This window comes from Eumetopias jubatus, unplaced genomic scaffold (assembly GCF_037043125.1).
Source record: "Eumetopias jubatus isolate StellerSeaLion01/CBP00866 unplaced genomic scaffold, mEumJub1_p1.0 scaffold_13, whole genome shotgun sequence".
Taxonomy (NCBI): domain Eukaryota; kingdom Metazoa; phylum Chordata; class Mammalia; order Carnivora; family Otariidae; genus Eumetopias; species Eumetopias jubatus.
Window position 1 is genome coordinate 11,891,192 of NW_028274819.1, and position 21,291 is coordinate 11,912,482.

The 21,291-nt window shown below is 39.7% G+C and overlaps 2 protein-coding genes across 2 annotated transcripts; one reads left to right on the forward strand and one right to left on the reverse strand.

The window, feature by feature from the left end:
• Positions 1-648: 648 nt before the first annotated feature.
• Positions 649-17,560, reverse strand: OR5A1 (olfactory receptor family 5 subfamily A member 1). Its single transcript, XM_028111091.2, has 2 exons — positions 17,418-17,560; positions 649-3,320 (listed from the first exon to the last, which is right to left on the reverse strand). The coding sequence occupies exons 1-2, from the start codon at positions 17,433-17,435 to the stop codon at positions 2,328-2,330; spliced, it is 1,011 nt and encodes a 336-aa protein (XP_027966892.1). The 5' UTR covers positions 17,436-17,560; the 3' UTR covers positions 649-2,327.
• A 1,785-nt stretch (positions 17,561-19,345) lies between these two features.
• On the forward strand, positions 19,346-20,305 carry OR5A2 (olfactory receptor family 5 subfamily A member 2). The gene has a single exon (XM_028111120.1). It carries the CDS (start codon positions 19,346-19,348, stop codon positions 20,303-20,305), a length of 960 nt encoding a protein of 319 aa, XP_027966921.1.
• The last annotated feature ends 986 nt before the right edge of the window (positions 20,306-21,291 follow it).

Below are 21,291 nucleotides of genomic sequence, written 5' to 3' on the forward strand. Positions count from 1 at the left end.
GAGAGAGAGCCCAAGAGGGGGTAGGGTCAGAGGGAGAAGCAGACTCCCTGCTGAGCAGGGAGCCCGATGTGGGACTTGGTCTCTCTTTCATTGAAACAAATCTACAAGAAGCCTTGTTAGCCATACCACAAGGCAATAATATAAGCACTATACTCAGCAAAAGCCAAAATTACTGTAAACGATGAATCATTCATTTATTAAACAAATATTTATTCTGTGCCTACTATATTTTAGACACTGTCTTAGGTTCTGGGTGAACAAGAGTGAACAACGATCAGTCTTTGTCTTCAACAAAAAAGAAGGATCTGGGTTGAGTTTATTCTAACCTACAGAACCGTGAGATAATAAATTTATGCTATTTTAAGCCACTTAGTTTGTGGTAATTAGTTTGTAGCAGTGACAGTAAACTAATACACTCAGATTCCTCAGATCAAACTATGTAGAGGCCACGTTTTATTCTGCTAAATGTAAAGCTCCCTCGTGAGGTCAGGTGGAGGTCTATGATGTATGAACTGAGATGGGTTGGCAAATAAGACAGATAAGGAAAAATGAAGGTCATGCATTGTGTTTTAACTTAAAGAAGAAGGTAAAATGATTTGATATTGAATAATATGTAGATTTTTTTTAAGGTAAACCTTTCCCCATATCTTTCATAAACTGCATCACTTCTTTTAGGAAGAAAGAATAATTATCCTATCCTTAATCAAACTTACTCATTTGGATTCAAATATATCAGAATTCAAGCCTGTCAATTCTAAGCTTCAAAGGAATAATCTATTCTTGGGTCCCCAAGTCTGCTCTTTTGGCCAGTCTGGCTCCTTCATTAGATCTTATATCTGAAATAATTGTAGAGGCTTCCTCACATTATCCTCTACCAGCTGGGGAAGATTAAACTAGAGCTATCTGGGGCATAAATTCCATCAATAGAGGTGATTCTCAGAATTTCCAATACAAAGCCATATAGGTCCTAATATGCATAAAGGCAACTGATAAAAGAACTTTAGGAAAAGTTACCTATTGGGTAATACCACTGGGTGTTATTTCTATGGGTTATTTTAAGTTTGCTTGAACTTGGGAAAGAATTTAGGAGACTGGAGAACCCAGGAGACATGAGACAAACCTCTTTTCTCCCCATGCATCCTTTATGGTCTTCCAAATGTGAAAGAAATAATTGATCCACCTATATGAACAACAAAATCAAATAAAATCTTTTTGCACATCCAATAGACCCACACTATTGGAAAGTGTGCTGGGAAGAGGACAGAGCCACAAATGAATGAGAGAGGGATTTGCCAGCAGGAATGGTTGTGCTGGCCAACTGCACTGTAATTACCCTCCATAAAGGAGGAATGACCTGGAGGTCAGAGCCTGAGGTGTACCTTCCTGAGATGAGAGCAGATAATACTCATTGTGGTCTGCAAGGGCTAATCTATACAGGTAAAGAAACAAGGATCTTACAGGAGCAATGGGTTCAGATGGAAGAGAGCAAGAGGAACTCGGAAAGTGATGAGAAAAGGACAGCATGCTGTGAAATTGAGTCAGGTGCTGAACAGGTGGAGGGATGACATGGTAGAAATCAAGGAGATACTGAGAAATTAGGCAGTTTAGGTGACTGAGACTGGGAAGAAGAGCACTGATGTGATTCTGTGGGGTTCAGAATTTCTATACCCCTACGTAGCTGAGGTAGAAAGGCAGTCAGAGGTAATGTCCTTCAGTCTTAGCAAGTTATTCAGTAGTCATAATGGGAATCCAGAGGGATGCCTTGGAAGAGTGTTGACTGGAGTAGGCATCTTGTTCTTTTAATTCACCTTAATCATACACAGTGTATCTTTTTGAGTTCTGCCATATACCTGCAGTAAGAGTCATACACTTGTACAACTTCAGGGCTGTTTGTTGTTGAATGTGGAAGGTAGCATTTGGGCAGAGCATGGGCTCTGGAGTCAGGAAGCCCTGGGTCTGAATGGGTTCTGCCTCTGACTTCCTGTATGGCCTTGGGTAAGTCAGTCTTCCTTGCTGGGCCTGCATTTCCTCATTTGTCACAAAGGATGGTACTGTGTGCATCATAGAGCTGCAGTGAGTATTTAATTAAATAATGTGCCTGGTACACATTAAGCACCCAATAAAAGGTGGTTGTTGTAATACCAATTGTGAGGATAGGGTATCTTGGGGTGGTGTTTCTGCTGAAGTAATCTCTTCCCCCTTTTGACTATCCATGGTGGGGTCAGCAGATAAATGGCCATGCACACAAGATGTCTCCCTCATCAATGCCAGAAGTGAAGGTAGATGCCAGAGATCATTTTTCTCTATCAGTTTGGAGACATATATTTTCAGTCATGACCTAGGAAAATCACTTTCTTCTTCTTCAACACTTTCCACAGGGCATCTTTGATCTCTCTGTTCCTCAAACTGTAAATGAGAGGGTTCAGCATGGGGATCACCAGCGAATAGAACACAGACACCACCTTGTCCCTGCCAAGTGAATAGCTGGAGCTGGGTCGCAGGTACATGAAAAGGGCCGTCCCAAACAACAGAGTCACCACCATCAGGTGCGAGGCACATGTGTTGAAGGCTTTCCTTCGGCCTTCCGCTGAGCGGATCTTCAAGACAGCAGCTCCTATGTAACTGTAGGAGATGAGGAGGATGAGGAATGATGTTCCCCCCACAGTGACCACCAGGAGAAAATTCACCACTTGACTTGGGAAGCTGTCAGAGCAAGAGAGTGCCAGGATTGGTGGGAGGTCACAGAAGAAATGGTTGATGATGTTGGGTCTGCAGAAGTGGAGCCGAAATATGGAGCTGGCCTGGATCAGGGAGCTCAGGAAGCCACCGACATATGCCCCAAGCACCATGCGTGTACAGAGGCCCTGGGACATGATGGCAGTGTAGAGCAGGGGATTGGAGATGGCTGTGTATCGGTCGTATGCCATGGCAGTCAGGAGAAAGCACTCAGTGAGACCCATGCAGACAAAGAAAAAAAACTGAGCAGCACAGCCCAAGAACGATATGGTCTTTTGCTCCTGGAAGAAATCAGTGAGCATCTTGGGGGCCACTGTAGAAGAGTAGCAGATGTCAATGAAGGACAAGTTGCTGAGGAAGAAGTACATGGGTGTGTGCAGACGGGGGTCACTTCTGATCAGAAAGATGAGGGCCAGGTTCCAGGCCAGCGTCACGAGATAGATACCCAGGAAGGTCACAAAGAGAAGAGTCTGGAGTTCTGGATGGTCTGCAAATCCCAGGAGGATGAACATGGACACTGAAGAGCTGTTCCAGGCCTTAGTTGTGGACATGTTTTCCATGGACCTCAAGGACAAGATGCAGACCTGCCATAATAATGATAATCCACATCACAGGTGACGTCAGTCAACAAAAAATTACAAAATGCACAAGAGGGGGATACCATATTGAGAGAATCACAACTTTATGCAAAGATTCTTTCTCTCAGAAGGCAATTTTAGTCATTGTTTTAAATTTTTGTTTTCTTTTTATATAGTACAGTGTGATTGATGTGAGCTCAAGCTTTGGATTCAGACGCCCTGTGATCATCTTTTGTCTCTACCACTTAGTAGCTGTGTCACTTTGTGTGAGATATCCAACATCTCTAGGCTCCAGTTTTCTTATCTTCCAAAATGAGTGACAGGACCTACTTCATATATTTGTTTTAGGAATTAAATAAGGCAAAGTGTGTAAAGTGACTGTCACATAGTATGTCCCAGGTAAAAGTTGTCAGGACAGTTTTGTGTGTCCCAGATGAGTCATGTCATTCCCTGAATTAACTAGTCATCTAACTTTATTCAAGTTTCAATACTGGAACAGGGAAATTAATGGAGGGACTAGGTTCAGCTCTGTAGTTGTGAGACAATCAGGCATTTAGAATGTTTTTAATTCAAAGCATTAGGCCATATGTATAAAGAAGTGCTCTCAATTGTCAACTATTAGATCTGAATACACTAATGTAGTTATATTTTCAAATTTGTCTGTAGTCCTAGCTCTAAGCTATTGACTTGTTAGGAAATGGGGACTCTGGATTTAGACAACCTGGATTCAGTCCCCAGGTTTACCACTTAGTAAAGGTGTGATCTTGGGCAGGTCACTTGGACGTTCCATCTGTCTCTGTAAAATCAGAGATAATAGCACTTACTTCATAATTAGTATCTATCTATATATCAATTATCTATCTATCTATCTATTACCTGTCTATTATCTATCATCTAGCTATCTATCATCTCCTTTAGGACACGACTAACTTATATATAGTAAGTACTCTGTGTTTGTTGTTGCTGTTGTTGTTTAAACCTAAATACAAAGTGTCCTTGATCAAATTCTTAGAATTGTCAGTGTATGAAACATCTTTCAAGATCAGGGATTGATTCCAACCAGTTCACATGGATAAGAATTCCCATCACCCCCCGACACACCCACACTGTCTCAATCCCTATAAATTAGGAAAGAACTCCTGCTGTCAGCAGATCTCCGATGCTGAGGTCCCATCCCTGCAGAAGAAGAAGTGTGGTCAGAGGGACCCCATGGCTCATGGTGAATGACTCTTATAGGTTTGGAACATATCTTGATCCTTCCTCGGGTCTTAACAATTTGGAAATCAACAAAATTACATTAACTGTCTCTTAAAGTATACTTTCAGCCTGTTCTACCTACCTCTTAAAGTATAGAGAATCTCATAAGTTCCATTTTATTTTTCAAAACTTAAGTGTTATTTTATGAACTTAAAAGCAATATGTGAGCACTGTACAATAACTGGATCAATATATAACTGTGAAAAGTTGAAACTAAAAATCATCATCAGTTCCTGATCAATGCAAAAAAAAAAAAGAAAAAAAGAAAAGAAAAGCCTGGAAATTGTGACATTCTATTTCCTGAAATAAGAGCTCTTACCATTTTGGTGTACACCTTACATGTGCAAATATATATATGTGTGTGTGTGTGTTTGTATTATAGAACACAAACCCTCAATAAATTACATATATCATACAAGTCATTCCAAGTCAGTCACTTCACAGTTTGGGAAGTAATACTCGATTTGCTCTGAAATTGCTCAGTTTGAGAAAGCCATTTTATTTTGATATCCCTAGTTTTTCATAAATCAATTCATATCTACCCATTGCCAGTCAAGGTCATTGACCTTAACTTTCTTCTTGAAGCTTATAAACAGGGAGATGCCCTTGGAATTGGGGTCCACGCTCCTCCCTCTTAATGGTTTCTGCTACAGACTTTTCAGTGCTAAAACACTCAAATTTGGATAGTGAGAGGATGTGAAGCTCCTTTTGGTCATCACCATGCCATTGTTGTGCAGAGTTTCGGAGATCCCGCACACTTATCCCAATCTTGTCAGTATGGTTTTAAGCTTTATACTCAGAGGCTCTGCACCTGTCTGTGAAAGGGTGTGTAAACATCCCAGAATCAGGAGAGGACTCTTTCCCCTTGAAGGAAAGACAGAGACCTGCAGCAAAGTTTGGCATCGTCTAGTACAGATGTAGAGTCACATGGAGAAATTGTGAACAAAACAAAACAGCTCTGCTGTAGCCTTCACCCATTCATGTAGGCTCAGCCCTCAGTCAGGTAAAAACCTGAGGTTTGTGATATGATTCAAGGTCGTTTAGAGCACCTATTCAGGTTAGCAGCAAAGGGAGGGGAATAAGGTGGTGGTTCTGATTCTGGGTAGGCTTCAGGATAAGCCTGGTTCTCATCCCGACTCTACCACTTGCCAGGTGTGAGATGTTGGGCAACTTGTTTAGGCTTTCTGAGTTTCAATTCCTCCATTTGTACAATGGGGATAATTGTGACTTCTTAACAGTGTTGTTGGAGGATTGCTTAGGATAATGTGCAAAAGGCTCATGGGTCTTGAGATAATATCTTTGCTTAACAAGTTGGGACTGTGATTGCTATCAGCAGTGAATATTCCTTAAAGAATTCTTTAAGGAACAGAGTCTTATTTGAAAACACTTTTCCCTCATGTGGTGGGTTGAAATGAGAGGTCCACTGATGGGCCATGTAGGTTTGTAACAAGTGTTTGGGAGTAAGGTTGAAGACTCATGATCCGGCGCGGGGCGGGGGGGGTTGATGGGTCAACTGCAAGTCTGTTTTCAATGTTGCCCTCAGGGGGAAAACTTTCACATTTAAGGATGAAATTTCCCATTCCCAGAAACAGAAAGTGAATCTGAACAAATTGGAACAGAAGGAAAAGCATATCCAGAGTTTTATTCTTCCCCATTGATGCCCTGAATCTTAACCATCTTACCCTAGAACATTAAACAGAAGGTATCTTCAGGGCTCTATGGAGCACTTTATGTCACTGAGCTCTGCTCACAGAGAGGTGCTTCTTTTTTTAGAGAGAAAGAAATCTTCACTGGCAGCAGTGAAGGGTAGAGAGCTGGGTAGAGAGCTAGTCTGATCTGAATCTGAACTCCCTACGAATCCTATCATATAGGTATAATCAATAGCAGCTGAAAAAAGAGATTTCGGGAGGCCCAGTGACCTCACTGCATTTACAGATGTTGAGCTGCATCTTTGTAAATCACACTAGTCTTCGGGGCCTTGGTGAAGGTAGGCTAACACAGTAAAATCAGATACCTAGCACAGTACCTTGCCCATAGAAGACACTCAGAGATTGACGGGAAATGGTCAAGCTGATTTACAACTCAGCTCATCTTTTATCAAATATCTGCGAGAAAGTGCTAAGTCTGCCTAGTCTGAGCTTAACACAGTTAGTGATGGAGTTAAAAAACAGTATAATGGGATCCTGGGTGGCTTAGCTGGTTAAGTGGGAGACTCTTAATTTTGGCTCCAGTCATGATCTCAGGGTCCTGGGATCAAGACCAGCATGAGGTTCTGTGCTCAGCGGGGAGTCTGCTTGAGGATTCTCTCTCTCCTTCTCCCTCTGCCCCTCCCCCCAGTTCTCTCTCTCTCTCAAATAAATAAATAAATCTTAAAAAAATTTAAAAAATACACGGTATAATGACAAGGAGAACTTCAGCCAAACTGGGGAATAGGAGTGGGTCGTTTGATCTCCCTGTCATTCCTGCTCTGGCTCTGTCTCCACTTTATGATTCCTCCTCACCCTTGCAGGAGCCTGATGCCCTCAAGGTCTTCTTTCAGGTCTGTCCTTCATTCAAATGTACAAATACTTGATGGAAATGAAAGAGTCTCTTTTGACATAAGGCAAGCATTCAAAAGGCACCAAAACTTTAATCCAAGAATTAAGATTCAGATGGTAAAATTCAGGCCACCAGTTAGAATAGAGAAGGAGGGTTTTGGAGGTTAGAGGTCTCTGCCGTGTTTGGAAAATCAGCTGTGTAAAGTCTGCTTCAATAACAGCACTTCCAAATCGCTTTTCAAACCACTTACTAATAATTGGAGCTCTGTTCAAGGGTATAACAATTCCTTCCAAAATTTCATTCCCTCTTTATTCTCTTTTTAGTTGCAAGGGCTCAAACATAGTCCAGGAAGCCCATCAAAGCAGTGTTAAGATAAGATTGTGGCTGAATTTGGGGAAAGACAGAATTGAGAGGTACATGGAGAAAAACTCGAATCTAAAGAACTCCTTAGTCATCTATATGGGCTTGTAGATCTAAATTGTTCTATAAAGCAAGATTAATGTGGGCATGAAGACAAAAATTAAAAGATGAATGACTGCACTCACCGTCTTCCTCTTGTTTGTCTGTCCTTTAGCTGGTGCCTGTCTTGAGTTTTGCTTTGTAAGGAGTCTAGCCAGGCTTCGGTAACTGCTTCCAATCCCCAAAGTGCTAATGAGCTGGGAGAGCAAGCTTGTGGCTAGTTTGTTCATCAGAAATAAAAATATCCACTTGATGCATAGAATGTGTGTTTGTGGGCAGAAAGGTGGAGGGAAAAAAATGTATGGAAAAAAGAGAGAGAAAATCTTTAAGAAGCTCTTCTGGTATCTGCCAATATCTGCATTTGGGGTCATTTTGGGAAAATGTTTCAAAGCTGGGATTGGAAATGATTTTGAGAGAGGTTTTTTTATTTTCCCTCTCTCCTTGGAGATGTTTCATTACATTTGCCCTTGAGGGTCTTTTTTGAAAGAGAAAAAAATATATCACCCAAACCTCACAGATTTGTAGTTAATTGGTCTCTGGGGTGGTATGGAGAACACATACTCGTATAAATGCTCTGATAATAAATAAATGCTTATTAAACTCCACCCCAATGGCTATCCCCTCTGATCCCCCAAGGCCATTCCAAATCTCTTCTGGTAGGTACATGATGAATGGACTCAGGATAGCAACAGAACATAGAGGACAAGATAAGCACCTACTCTGCAAAAGAAAGCAGAACTGTATATATATGCAGAAAAGCTAAATAAGTTGCTCAAAATTTTAGCTAATAAGAGATTGATCCAGTATTTGAACCCATAATTACGTGACACCAAACTCTGCATATGAATGGTGCATGCATTTATTTTGGAATGCAACTGTACGTAAATGTGTTGATAAGGTCAACTGTACCCTTCCATTCATAGATCCATTCTCTTTCCACAGAAACCTAGTTATATTTCTCTGAGAGAGACATTTAGATACAGGGCTTTTTCCTCTAAAAATTGTTAAATTTACTCTGGTATAGCGTGATGTAGTATGAAGATGTAAGACTTATTCTACGGAGGGCCACGTACAAATGAAAAATAATTTGAGGCTAGACAGGCAACAAAAAGGAAGTCAATAATTCATGTGTTTGGAGAGGGAGGGAGAAAAAGAAGAGGTTTGATTCATTTGTTTCTTAAACTGAGAATATTGAACTTTGATGAGAATTGGAATGGGGGACATTTGAATAAGCTCAAATGAAGCTGATAATATATATTTTTTTTTTTTTTGAAGTAGATAATCTTGAACCTCCAAGTGACTCTGAGCCTTCCTAGCTACGAGAATAGTCTCTTACCCTGTCTGAAGAGCCTAGCCTCTTTGGGCTTTGGCAGAAGAATGATTTAAGTGATAAAAAAATGGTTCTTTCCCAAATCACTTCTCTCCTCTCAGGCTGCACCATTGTCCTGAAACCAGATGAGTGCACTTTGATTCTTCTTTTGGGATCTTCCTTTTGAGAGTTCCTGAGGGAAATTTAGATCCATGGATATTTAGTCAAAACAATGTTCAAAGGCTTCTTGGAAAACTCATACTTGAGATAATGTTGATTTATATGTGTCTTAAAATGCCTTGTTAACAGTAGGGGACATTTTTTAATTTCCACTAAGATTATTTAAAGTTTAAAATTTTTACTGCCATTTTTACTATATCAATGGTTAAGGATATTTTCATTTTATTTAGGATTCAACACTTATTTTTTTTAAAGATTTATTTACTTATTTTAGAGAGAGAGAGAGAGTGCAAGAGGGAGGGGCAGAAGAAGAGAGAGAGAGAAACTCAAGCCAGATGTGGGGCTCAATCTCACGACACTGAGGTCATGACCCTGAGCCGAAACCAAGAGTTGGATGCTCAACCAGCTGTGCCACCAAGGCACCCCTAGGATTCAACACTTATAATCGCCTAATGATTCATTTTGAGTTTGTCTTACCTAACAATTCCAAGAGAGTCTAATATGTTCAACTATTTTCCAGAAGTATAATATCACATCATTCACAAATAGTGTTCATAGTAATACTAAGCTCAAAATAATAAAAAGTGACAGTGATAGCAATGACCATTTATAAAAAAATTATTGTGCCAAGATTTGCTAAACATGAAAACCTTTTAAAAACTATGTCCAAGTTAGTTGGCATTTTAATTAAAACATGTACAGTAGTTAGTTGGTGTTTAATGAAAGCATATAGTTAGCAGGGCACAATAATAATATGGATTACCATGCATTTCTAATAAGCTGGTACCAGAACACTACAACTGGAGGTGTGTCTTCTGAGACACATTGGTAATTTAAAAATCAGAACAATAACTCGTCCCATTTGAATAATTTTTACATAATGGTTTTCATGTAGTTTTCACATATGATCCACACCCCGTGGATCATACAAGGCTGGTACACTCGACTGAATCTCACAGATGTAGGAAGAGGTAATGTGAAATCAGTGGAGCTGTGCAAGACCACACATATGAAAATAGGCAGGATTTAGACCCATGCCATGTGTTAACACTACCGTTTTTAATTCTTTTAACCTGTGTAACTCTTCTAGACTGTTCTTTTGTTATGTTATGATGCCTCTTTTTAAAAGAACTTAAAAATTTGATTTGTTTACAATGGTACCTTGAATGTGAACTTGTGACTTACCTATTTTCAATTACATCACACTTATCTAAATATAGTTGTTTATTAGTGTTATTCACCATTTTCAGTATGCTTAGTAAGTTGTCCATCTCCCTGGTCTGGTTTCTTTCCCAGAATTGAACTGCATACTAGTATTGAGTTAAGGTACTTGAGGGGCACATGGTACGGTGCTTAGAGCATGGTGGGTATATAGTGTGTTTGAGGATAATCAATTACTATTGCAATGGTAGGTTCTTTTTGCAATTTGATAACATTTTATTTTTATTATTTTTTAAATAATTTTTTATGATGTTATGTTAGTCACCATACAGTACATTTGTTTTTGATGTAGTGATCCATGATTCATTGTTTTCATATAACACCCAGTGCGCCATGCAGTACATACCCTCCTTAATACCCATCACCGGGCTAACCCATCCCCCACCCCTCTCCCCTCTAAGACCTTCATTTTGAATCCTGGAGTCCATAGTCTCTCACGGTTCATCTCTCCCTCTGATTTCCCTCCCTTCATTTTTCCCTTCCTTCTAATGTCCACCATGCTATTATTCCTCATGTTCCACAAATAAGTGAAACCACATGATAATTGTCTTTCTCTTTGATTTATTTCACTTACCATAATCTCCTCCAGTCCCATCAATGTTGATGCAAATGTTGGGTAGTCGTCCTTTCTGATGGCTGAGTAATATTCCATTGTCTATATGGACCACATCTTCTTTATCCATTCATCTGTTGAAGGGCATCTCGGCTCCTTCCATGGTTTGGCTATTGTGGACATTGCTGCTATGAACATTGGGGTGCACATGGCTTCTTCTTTTTTAAATTTTTTTATTGTTATGTTAATCACCATATATTACATAATTTGTTTTGGTGTAGTGTTCCATGATTCATTGTTTGTTCATAACACCCAGTGCTCCATGCAGAATGTGCCCTCTTTAATACCCATCACCAGGCTAACCCATCCCCCTACCCTCCTCCCCTCTAGAACCCTCAGTTTGTTTTTCAGAGTCCATCATCTCTCCTGGTTCGTCTCCCCCTCTGACTTACTCCCCTTCATCCTTCCTCTCCTGCTATCTTCTTCTTTTTCTTTTTTTTTTTCTTAAAATATGTTGCGTTATTTGTTTCAGAAGTACAGATCTGTGATTCAACAGTCTTACACAAGTCACAGCGCTCACCGTAGCACATATCTTCCCCAATGTCTATCACCCAGCCACCCCATCCCTCCCACCCACGACCACTCCAGCAACCCTCAGTTTGTTCCTGAGATTAAGAATTCCTCATATCAGCAAGGTCATATGATACATGTCTTTCTCTGATTGACTTATTTCACTCAGCATAACACCCTCCAGTTCCATCCATGTCGTTGCAAATGGCAAGATCTCATTCCTTTTGATGGCTGCATAATATTCCATTGTGTATATATACCACATCTTCTTTATCCATTCATCTGTCGATGGACATCTTGGCTCTTTCCACAGTTTGGCTATTGTGGACATTGCTGCTATAAACATTGGGGTGCACGTACCCCTTTGGGTCCCTACATTTGTATCTTTGGGGTAAATACCCAGTAGGTGCACATGGCTTCTGCACAGCAAAGGAAGTAGTCAACAAAACAACGAGGCAACCCATGGAATGGGAGAAGATATTTGCAAATGACCCTACAGACAAAGGGCTGATAGCCAAGATCTATAAAGAACGTCTCAAACTCAACACCCAAAAAACAAATAATCAAGTCAAAAAATGGGCAGAAGACATGAACAGACACTTCTCAAAAGGAGACATACAAATGGCTAACACATGAAAAAATGTTCATCATCATTAACCATCAGGGAAATTCAAATCAAAACCACATTGAGATACCACCTTACACCAGTTAGAATAGCAAAAATGGACAGGGCAAGAAACAACACATGTTGGAGAGGTTGTGGGGAAAGGGGAACCCTCTTACACTGTTAGTGGGAATGCAAGGTGGTACAGCCACTTTGGAAAACAGTGTGGAAGTTCCTCAAAGAGTTAAAAATAGAGATACTCTATGACCCAGCAATTGCACTCCTGGGTACTTACCCCAAAGATACAGATGTAGTGAAAAGAAGGGCCACATGCACCCCAATGTTCATAGTTCTCATGTGGATTTTAGTTCCCTGAGGTCACCTAAGACTGACCCTACAGTTTAGGCATATTTCCACTAGGTGGCAGCAACATTCCATAGGAGGGTCTCAAATAGTGGTCCTCTCTGCCCGTAATGATTTGTTAATATAGTTAACTCAATTGTAATCATGCTGTTTGGGTTCTTAGAGGTCTTTCACTTTAGTTTTTTGTTTTAGAGTAAAAAACTGAGGCCCAGAGAGGTAAAGAACCTAATTTTCCACAGCAGAATGAGAATTGGAACTCAGGTTGTATAACTTCCAGTCTTTCTTTCATATATACCTATGAATTATCTATCTATCTATCTATCTATCTATCTATCTATCTATCTATCTATCTATCATCTATCTATCTATCTATCTAAGACCTCTAAAACCTCCACATGTGCTTTTGTCTTGTATCTTGTCTTTGTTTGGAATGCCTGGTGAAAAGATTTTGGATCTGTAAAAGGTTGATATTTATACTCCTCACTAGCAGAAGAAATACAAACTGAAATAACTTTTCGAACTCCAATTTGAGAATCAAGATTGTGTTTTATTGCCAAGCACCTCTGGATTTTTCTCTGAGCTTTCTTTGAAACAATGAAAATAACCTCATTAAAATAGCCATGCTAAAATGTTAAATAAACACAAAAGCAAATCATATTTTAGGAGAAGCTGTCAGCAAACAAACTCTAAGATGCATAGAATCCTAGTGAGATAAATTTTGAGTTGACTCTTAAGGAATTTCCTCCTAAACATTTGTAATTCTATGTGAAGTTTATTTTCTTTTATGTGCTACTTGTCTTCATACTTTTTGATGTTCACTTTAACTTTCTGCTTTAAATTCTTAAATTTAATCATACATGAAATCTGATATTTTAAGGTAGGGGTAATGAGAGTTTATGGTTATATCCAAGTGAATTTAATAAGGCAAATTTCTTCTTTGTTCTTAAATTTCTTTATTATTATGTTCAGCACTCAGTAGCCACTGTATAGTACATCATCAATTTTTGAAGTAGTGTTCAATGATCCATCAGTTACACATAACACCCAGTGCTCATCACAACACGTACTCTCCTTAATACCCATCACCTTGTTACTCTCTCCGCCTCTGAAACCCTCAATTTGTTTCCTGGGGTCCATAGTCTCTCATGGAAGCAACTGAAATGCCCTTCAACAGATGAATGGATAAAGAAGATGTGGTCCATATATACAAGGGAATATTACTCAGCCATCAAAAGATGAATACCCACCATTTGCACCGACATGGATGGGACTGGGGGAGATTATGCTAAGTGAAGTAAGTCAAGCAGAGAAAGACAATTATCATATAGTTTCACTTATTTGTGGAACGTAAGGAATAGCATGGAGGACATTAGGAGAAGGAAGGGAAAAATGAAGGGAGAGAAACAGAGGGGGAGACGAAATTTGTTCTTAAATTTCTTATAGAATAGGTTGACAAATACATCAAATGTCCCCACCCTTGATTTTCCTATCCAATGCAGACATTGATAATACATAATTTGCTCTTTATTCTTGAGCTTCTTAGTCTTACTTTGCAGATAATTATTATCAGTATAATCAGAGTTGTCATGACAGATGGAATCTATTACCATCCCCTATTATCAGCTTTTCTTTTCTTTAAAAAAATTTTTTTATTATGTATCAACTTTTCTAATCCCAAGAAAATGTATAGATCATAATTAGGGATTTACCTTCTAAATTATCTGAGATCTTAATTCAGTATCAAAACACTTTTGTAGTTAGTTGGGCTTCACTCCCCTAGCTTCGGGATCTCCTGGCCTAGTCCAAAACGCTTCTCTTAATAAAGAACTTCCTTGACTTTTCTCTTCACAGTCTATTTTTGGAGTCACTTACCTGTTTTTCTTTCAATGATCTCAGTTGCTAAATTTCTTTCCCTAAATTCAGCCTATTACCTTGTGTGTCAAGAGTCTCAGTAATTAGGGGCGCCTGGGTGGCTCAGTCGTTAAGCCCCTGCCTTTGGCTCAGGTTATGATCCCAGGGTCCTGGGATCGAGCCCTTCATCGGGCTCCCTGCTCCAGGGGAAGCCTGCTTCTCCCTCTCCCACTCCCCCTGCTTGGGTTCCCTCTCTCGCTGTGTGTCTCTCTGTCAAAAAAATTAAAAAAAAAGAGAGAGTCTCAGTAATTGTATTCTTTCAAGTAGAAGATATTTTTGTCCTTTAATTTTTATTCTCAGACTGAGGCTTGCTAACTTGATCTCCATGAAACAGATTAACTCCTTTTTGTAAACTTTATTCCTGTAGAAAAAGTTTCAAAAAACAGGACATCAGTGTCTCAAAACTAAATTTTCAGAGCTTGAGGGGTCCTTGGACAGGGAACTGAATTTACTCAGGCCCTGTGAGGTGGGGGAAGTGTTAATTGACTCGCCCACAGCCATGGACATGTGTGTCCAGGTCATGGCAGTGCTGGAAGTAGCCCCCAAAATATTAAAGGGTAAAGGAACTGTTTTCATCACAATAAAACATCAAATAGATAGGAAAGAGCTCTTGGCCACAACCCTAGAGGCAGAATTAGTGACATCATTACTCAATATTCATCGAGTGATTTCTATTCACTGGGCACTGTGCTAAGACCTTCCTGTTCATATCTCATTTCATTATCACAACAACCCTTTGAGATTGGCATTATAATTATCACACCGGTGTTACAAGGGAAGAAATTGATATTTCAGAGATTTAAAAAAATTTGTGTATGTTTATACAGATAAAATGACAGAGCCAGAATTGAACCCAACTCTTTTGTGTGTGGTTTACTTCCAGTGAAGGGTCTCAAAGTGGAAGGTTGCCCACCAATGCAAAAGGATGTCTTCCTGGACCCAGGGGAAGCTCAGAGGAGAATAAGGGAGGCGACTGTAACTAAGACTCTGGCAACGGGTGGTTGCCCCTGTCCCTGTCACCCCAGAGAACAATGAGTGCTCAGAAATGTTTAGTTCTAATAATTGCTAAGCTTTTATCTTGGACCCAAGAGTGAGTGATAGGGCAGCCATGTGCAGGGGTATTGTGGCTACCCCTGCCCATTAAAGTAATGAACTCCCTAAGGTCATTTTGAAGACTTGGTAATAAAGGAGCAGGGATTCCAGAAGCAGATATTACTCTTTGCATGAGGCCAAACTATAAAAAATTGACTGAACCAGAAACCAGGCATAGAACAGTGGGAAATGCAGATGAACTGAAGTTCGTAAAAAATGTTAGTGGAACAAAACAACCAATAATTCTTCTGTAGGGTGAGACCTTAGGACATTTCTGCCTGAAATCATTCAGTAAGTTCAGCTCCTTCCTTCCCACCTCATTCATCCAACAAATGACAATTATAATTTATAGCCTATTCCACGTTTCATCTGTAAAAGGGGCAGAGTAAGTCTACCTACTTGCAGGGAGGATTAAATAAGCTAATATAAATCAAGTCCTTAAAACAGTGCCTGGTACTCAATAAGCCTTGAATAAGTGTTTGTGATTGTATTATATATTATATTATATTATATGTTGCATATTATATTATTATAATTGGGCGCCCATTATAAACCAAACACTCTGCGAAGCTTCTGTAGATAAGCAGTGAAAAAATTCATTCATTCAACCAATACTTACTATGCCTATGTCCCAATCACTGTTCTAGATTAGTTATAGGATAAATCAATAAATAGATCAATAAACAGATCTCCCAGCCTGCCTTTGAATAGCTTACATTCTGGTAGAGAGGATTTCATTAAGATAAGAAACACCAGACTCATGTTATTTCCTCTTTGATAGGTTCATAGGTTGATGTCGTAGTGAAGAGCAGTCTTGGCTCTTCTTGATTTTGGTTACTCAATCAGTGACTGATTGTGGGGAGATTTAAAATTTTAAGAAAACGCAAAGCTAGGAGCAGTATGTATTTATTTTAACAACTTAATTGAGATGTCTTTAACATATAGAAATTGTATATATTTAAAGTGTGCAACTTGATGTTTTTATATATGTGTATACATTGTGAAAAGTTCACCACAATCAAGCTCAATAACTTATCTGTCGCCTCTACATAGTTACCCTTTGCGTGTATGTGTATGTATGTGTACATGTGTGTGTTTGTGTTGAGATTTAAGATCTATCCTCTTAGAAAACTTCAAATATACAATACAGTAAAGTTAGCTGTTGTTACCATGCTGCTCATTAATAGCCAAAACTTATTTACCCTGTACTTTTTAAATGGCTGAATAATATTCCATTCTCTCTCCTCTCATCTGTTTATCTATCATCACCGTCATCATCATCATCACCATCATCTATCTCAAGTTTTCTTTTTTTTTTAAGATTTTATTTATCTATTTGAGAGAGAGCACAAGCAGGGGGGAGGGGGAGAGCAGGTTTCCCACTGAGCAGGGAGCCCAATGTGGGGCTCGATCCCAGGACCCTGGGATCATGACCTGAGCCAAAGGCAGACATTTTTTTTATTATGTTATGTTAATCACCATACATTACATCATTAATTTTTGATGTAGTGTTCCATGATTCATTGTTTGCATATAACACCCAGTGTTCCACGCAGAATGTACCCTCTTAAATACCCATCACCAGGCCTACCCATCCTCCCACCCCCCTCCCCTCTAGAACCCTCAGTTTGTTTTTCAGAGTCCATAGTCTTTCATGGTTCATCTCCCCCTATGATTTCCCCCCTTCATTCTTCCCCTCCTGCTATCTTCTTCTTCTTTTAAACATATAATGTATTATCTGCTTCAGAGATACAGATCTGTGATTCAACAGTCTTGCACACTTCACAGCACCCACCATAGCACATACCCTCCCCAATGTCTATCACACAGCCACCCCATCCCTCCCACCCCCCACCACTCCAGCAACCCTCAGTTTGTTTCCTGAGATTAAGAATTCCTCATATCAGTGAGGTCATATGATACATGTCTTTCTCTGATTGACTTATTTCGCTCAGCATAATACCCTCCAGTTCCATCCACGTCATTGCAAATGGCAAGATTGCATTCTTTTTGATGGCTGCATAATATTCCATTGTGTATACATACCACATCTTCTCTATCCATTCATCGGTCGATGGACATCTTGCAAAGGCAGACATTTAACTGACTGAGCCACCCAGGCACTCTATCTCAAGTTTTCTTTATGCATTCATTCACTGATAGACGTTTAGGTTGTTTCCATATCTTGACTATTGTGAATAATGCCACAATAAACATGAAAGTGAAACTATCTCTTCAAGATATTGACTTCATTTTCTTTGGATAAGTACCCAGAAGTAGGATTGCTGAATCATACAGTAGTTCTATTTTTAATTTTTTTGAGGAACTTCCATAGTGTTTGTCATAATGACTGTGCCAATTTACATTCCCACCAACAGTGCACAACACTTTTCTCTATATCCTCACCAACACTTATCTTTTGTCTTTTTAATAATAGCCATCCTAACAGATGTGAGATGATAACTCATTGTGGTTTTGATTTGCATTTCCCTGATGATGAGTGATGTTGAGCACCTCTTCATGTAGAACAGTTTTTAATATGATGAATAATAGAGAAACACAATCAGATAGTTGCAGTTGGTTGAAAACATGCATGGGTAGTCGAATTCCATAAAATGATAAAGTATCAGCAACTTTAATTTTAGCCCTGAGTCTTCCCTGGGTTACTTCTGCCTTTTCACACCCATCCCATTTATATTTCCTCATTTTGATCTTATATAAGTGCCAGCTTGTCTCTCTTAATGTAAAATACATACAGGCTTCCCTCATGTCTTAAAAATGATAATCTGGTCTGGCCTGATGACATCAAGGTTGTCCCATGCCTATCCTTAAATATTATCCTTAAATATTGAATGAAGCCTTTCCAGCTTTTCTTGCTCAGAAAATATTAGTTTCTGCTTGTTCTTGACCGCCATGGCTCATCCAATTTCAGTCAGCTTTGGTGTTGTTTCACCATTCCCCCAACCATGGACATATTATTCATAGTCCTTCTATCCCATAATGGTGCTGATTGTGTTCATCCAAATTTTGATCTTTTTATGCATTTTATGCAGTTACTTGTATAAAAACTTATCATATAATTAGAAGAAAATTTTTAGTTCTGAGCATATATGTGTATATATATATATATTTTTTTTTTCTCTTAGTTTTCTAACCTGAAAGAATGGATTATCTTTATTGTGGGTTAGATTTGCTCCCTCAAAATTGAAAATGCCAAATATTATAGCCTGTTGCATTTAGCTCCTTTTCCAGATTATTATACTAAAGATATATAAAATATAAAAAATTCCTAATGTTATTGTTAATCTGGGTTTATATTTTCAAGTCAGGAAGTCTAAAAAGCCATAAGAAACCTAAATCTAGGGGTGCCTGGGTGGCTCAGTCGTTAAGTGTCTGCCTTCAGCTCAGGTCATGATCCCAGGGTCCTGGGTTTGAGCCCTGCATCGGGCTCCCTGCTCTGCAGGAAGCCTGCTTCTCCCTCGCTCACTCCCCTTGCTTGTGTTCCCTCTCTTGCTGTGTCTCTCTGTGTCAAATAAATAAATAAAATCATTTAAATAAAAAAAAAAAAGAAACCTAAATCTAAAGGAACCTTGAGACTCACCTGTTTCAACCCTCCCATTTTTCAGTTGAGAAAATGAGAATTTGAAGAGGTGAAGGCACTTTTCCAGTCCCCAGGGAGTCGGGAATGGAGCTGAGGACAAAACCCAGATTACTGACTTCCAGTCACTCTCTACTCCATTAGACAGACCCTCTTCTAATCAGCAAGCAAATCTGTATAGCATACAGATTTTAAATAGTGCCAAGAGATTATCATGGGCAGACTTCCTCCAAGAAGAAGCCATAGCAGGTGGCTGTGATGTTAACTTGGTGTTAATTGTTTATATGATCTTCCAGGAAATATCCCCTCATATAATAACAAACACAATCTAACTGATCACAGAATTGTTCCTTTCCTTTATGCAGGAAGTAGGTCTATGGTTGTGGGAAGGAACAACACAATTGTGACAAAATTCATCCTCCTGGGATTTTCAGACCATCCTCAAATGAAGCTTTTCCTTTTTCTGTTATTTCTGGGGATTTATCTCCTGACCCTAGCCTGGAACCTGAGCCTCACTGCCCTCATCAGGATGGACTCCCACCTGCACACACCCATGTACTTCTTCCTCAGTAACCTGTCCTTCCTAGATATCTGCTATGTGTCCTCCACAACTCCCAAGATGCTCTCTGACATCATCACAGGGCAGAAAACCATTTCCTTTGTTGGCTGTGCCACACAGTACTTTGTGTTCTGTGGAATGGGGCTGACTGAATGCTTTCTTTTGGCTGCCATGGCATATGACCGCTATGCTGCAATCTGCAACCCATTGCTCTACCCAGCCCTCATTTCCCATACACTTTGTGTAAAGATGGTGGCTGGGGCCTACGTGGGTGGATTCCTCAGTTCTTCGGTTGAAACATACTCTGTCTACCAGCATGATTTCTGTGGGCCCAACGTGATCAACCACTTCTTCTGTGACCTTCCTCCAGTTCTGGTTCTGTCGTGCTCTGATACCTTTACCAGCCAGGTGGTGACCTTCGTTGTGGGTGTTGTTGTTGGAATTGTGTCTGGCCTTGTGATCCTCATCTCTTATGGTTACATTGTTGCTGCTGTCCTGAAGATCAGCTCAGCCAAAGGTAGGACCAAAGCCTTCAGCACCTGTGCCTCTCACCTGACTGCTGTGACTCTTTTCTATGGTTCTGGTCTCTTCATGTACATGCGACCCAGTTCTAGCTACTCCCTAAACCAGGACAAGGTGGTGTCCATATTCTATGCTCTGGTGATCCCTATGGTGAATCCTATCATCTACAGTCTTAGGAATAAGGAGATTAAAAATGCCATGAAGAAGGTTGTGCAGAAGGAGCATGTGCTTTCCCGTGGGCCTTTGTTTTGCTGACCTAAGCTAATGTTTACAAAGAGGCTGTGAGCTGGTTCAATTGTGCAGATTTTCATGTAGTTTTGGACTAGCTGACTTACACAATGATTTGTGTTGACTAGACCTTTCCCCCCTTTCCAGTATTCCCCGAACTAGTTTACCTATTAGTTATTGGAAAACAGTTTGGCCATTATTGGTATCTAGAATGAATAGCATTGCCTATACTGAGATTATAGATGCTCAATTTAGCAGAAAACTTCACCATGACAAAGACCGAACAACCAGGAATATCGAAATAGAGTCTGTGTCTATAGGAGGAAAAATGTTGAAAAAAATGTTAGTCTAGCATTCAGGATGGTGATTTTTAAGGTAGGATAAGAATATATAGCATAATAACCTGAGGAGGGGGACATGTTTTCTAAAAACAGTTGCCTTTCCCTCTTATGAAATTTAACATGCTTCCTTTATGGCATGTGAGCACCACAAGGCAGACATCCTCTCCTGTTTGAGAATCCAGCTATTGTGAGCCCCTGTGTGTGATGGGGGTATAGAACTGACTCTTTAAATGTGTTAAGGTAGGACAGAGATCAGAAAACCTCTGATTAGGGCATTAATGACTGAAAAACCTCATGGCTAATTCAATCAGCTATACATAAAGCAGTCACTACATTGATTTAAATAAAGCTGGGGATTTGTCATTTCAATCTGAAGTAATTGCTTTCCAGCCAACACTCAAAGTTTCTTAAGAATCTATAGAAGAGGAGCATACCATCATTTGGGGGAAAGGTTCTAGGTTTTCACCAGTTTTGTGATAAGTTCTAGGATGGAATTTAGCCTAGGAATTGAAGAGGGTGATTTTTCTCCTCCATATTATCTCAGAATGTGTTATGTGTCCTTGAACCAACAGTAAACAACTGACATACATTTATTCAGCTGTGGCTGTTCTTGGTTGGCCGTAAATGAATAAATAAGTATCTACCTGTATGTCCTTGGACAAGTTACTTGGG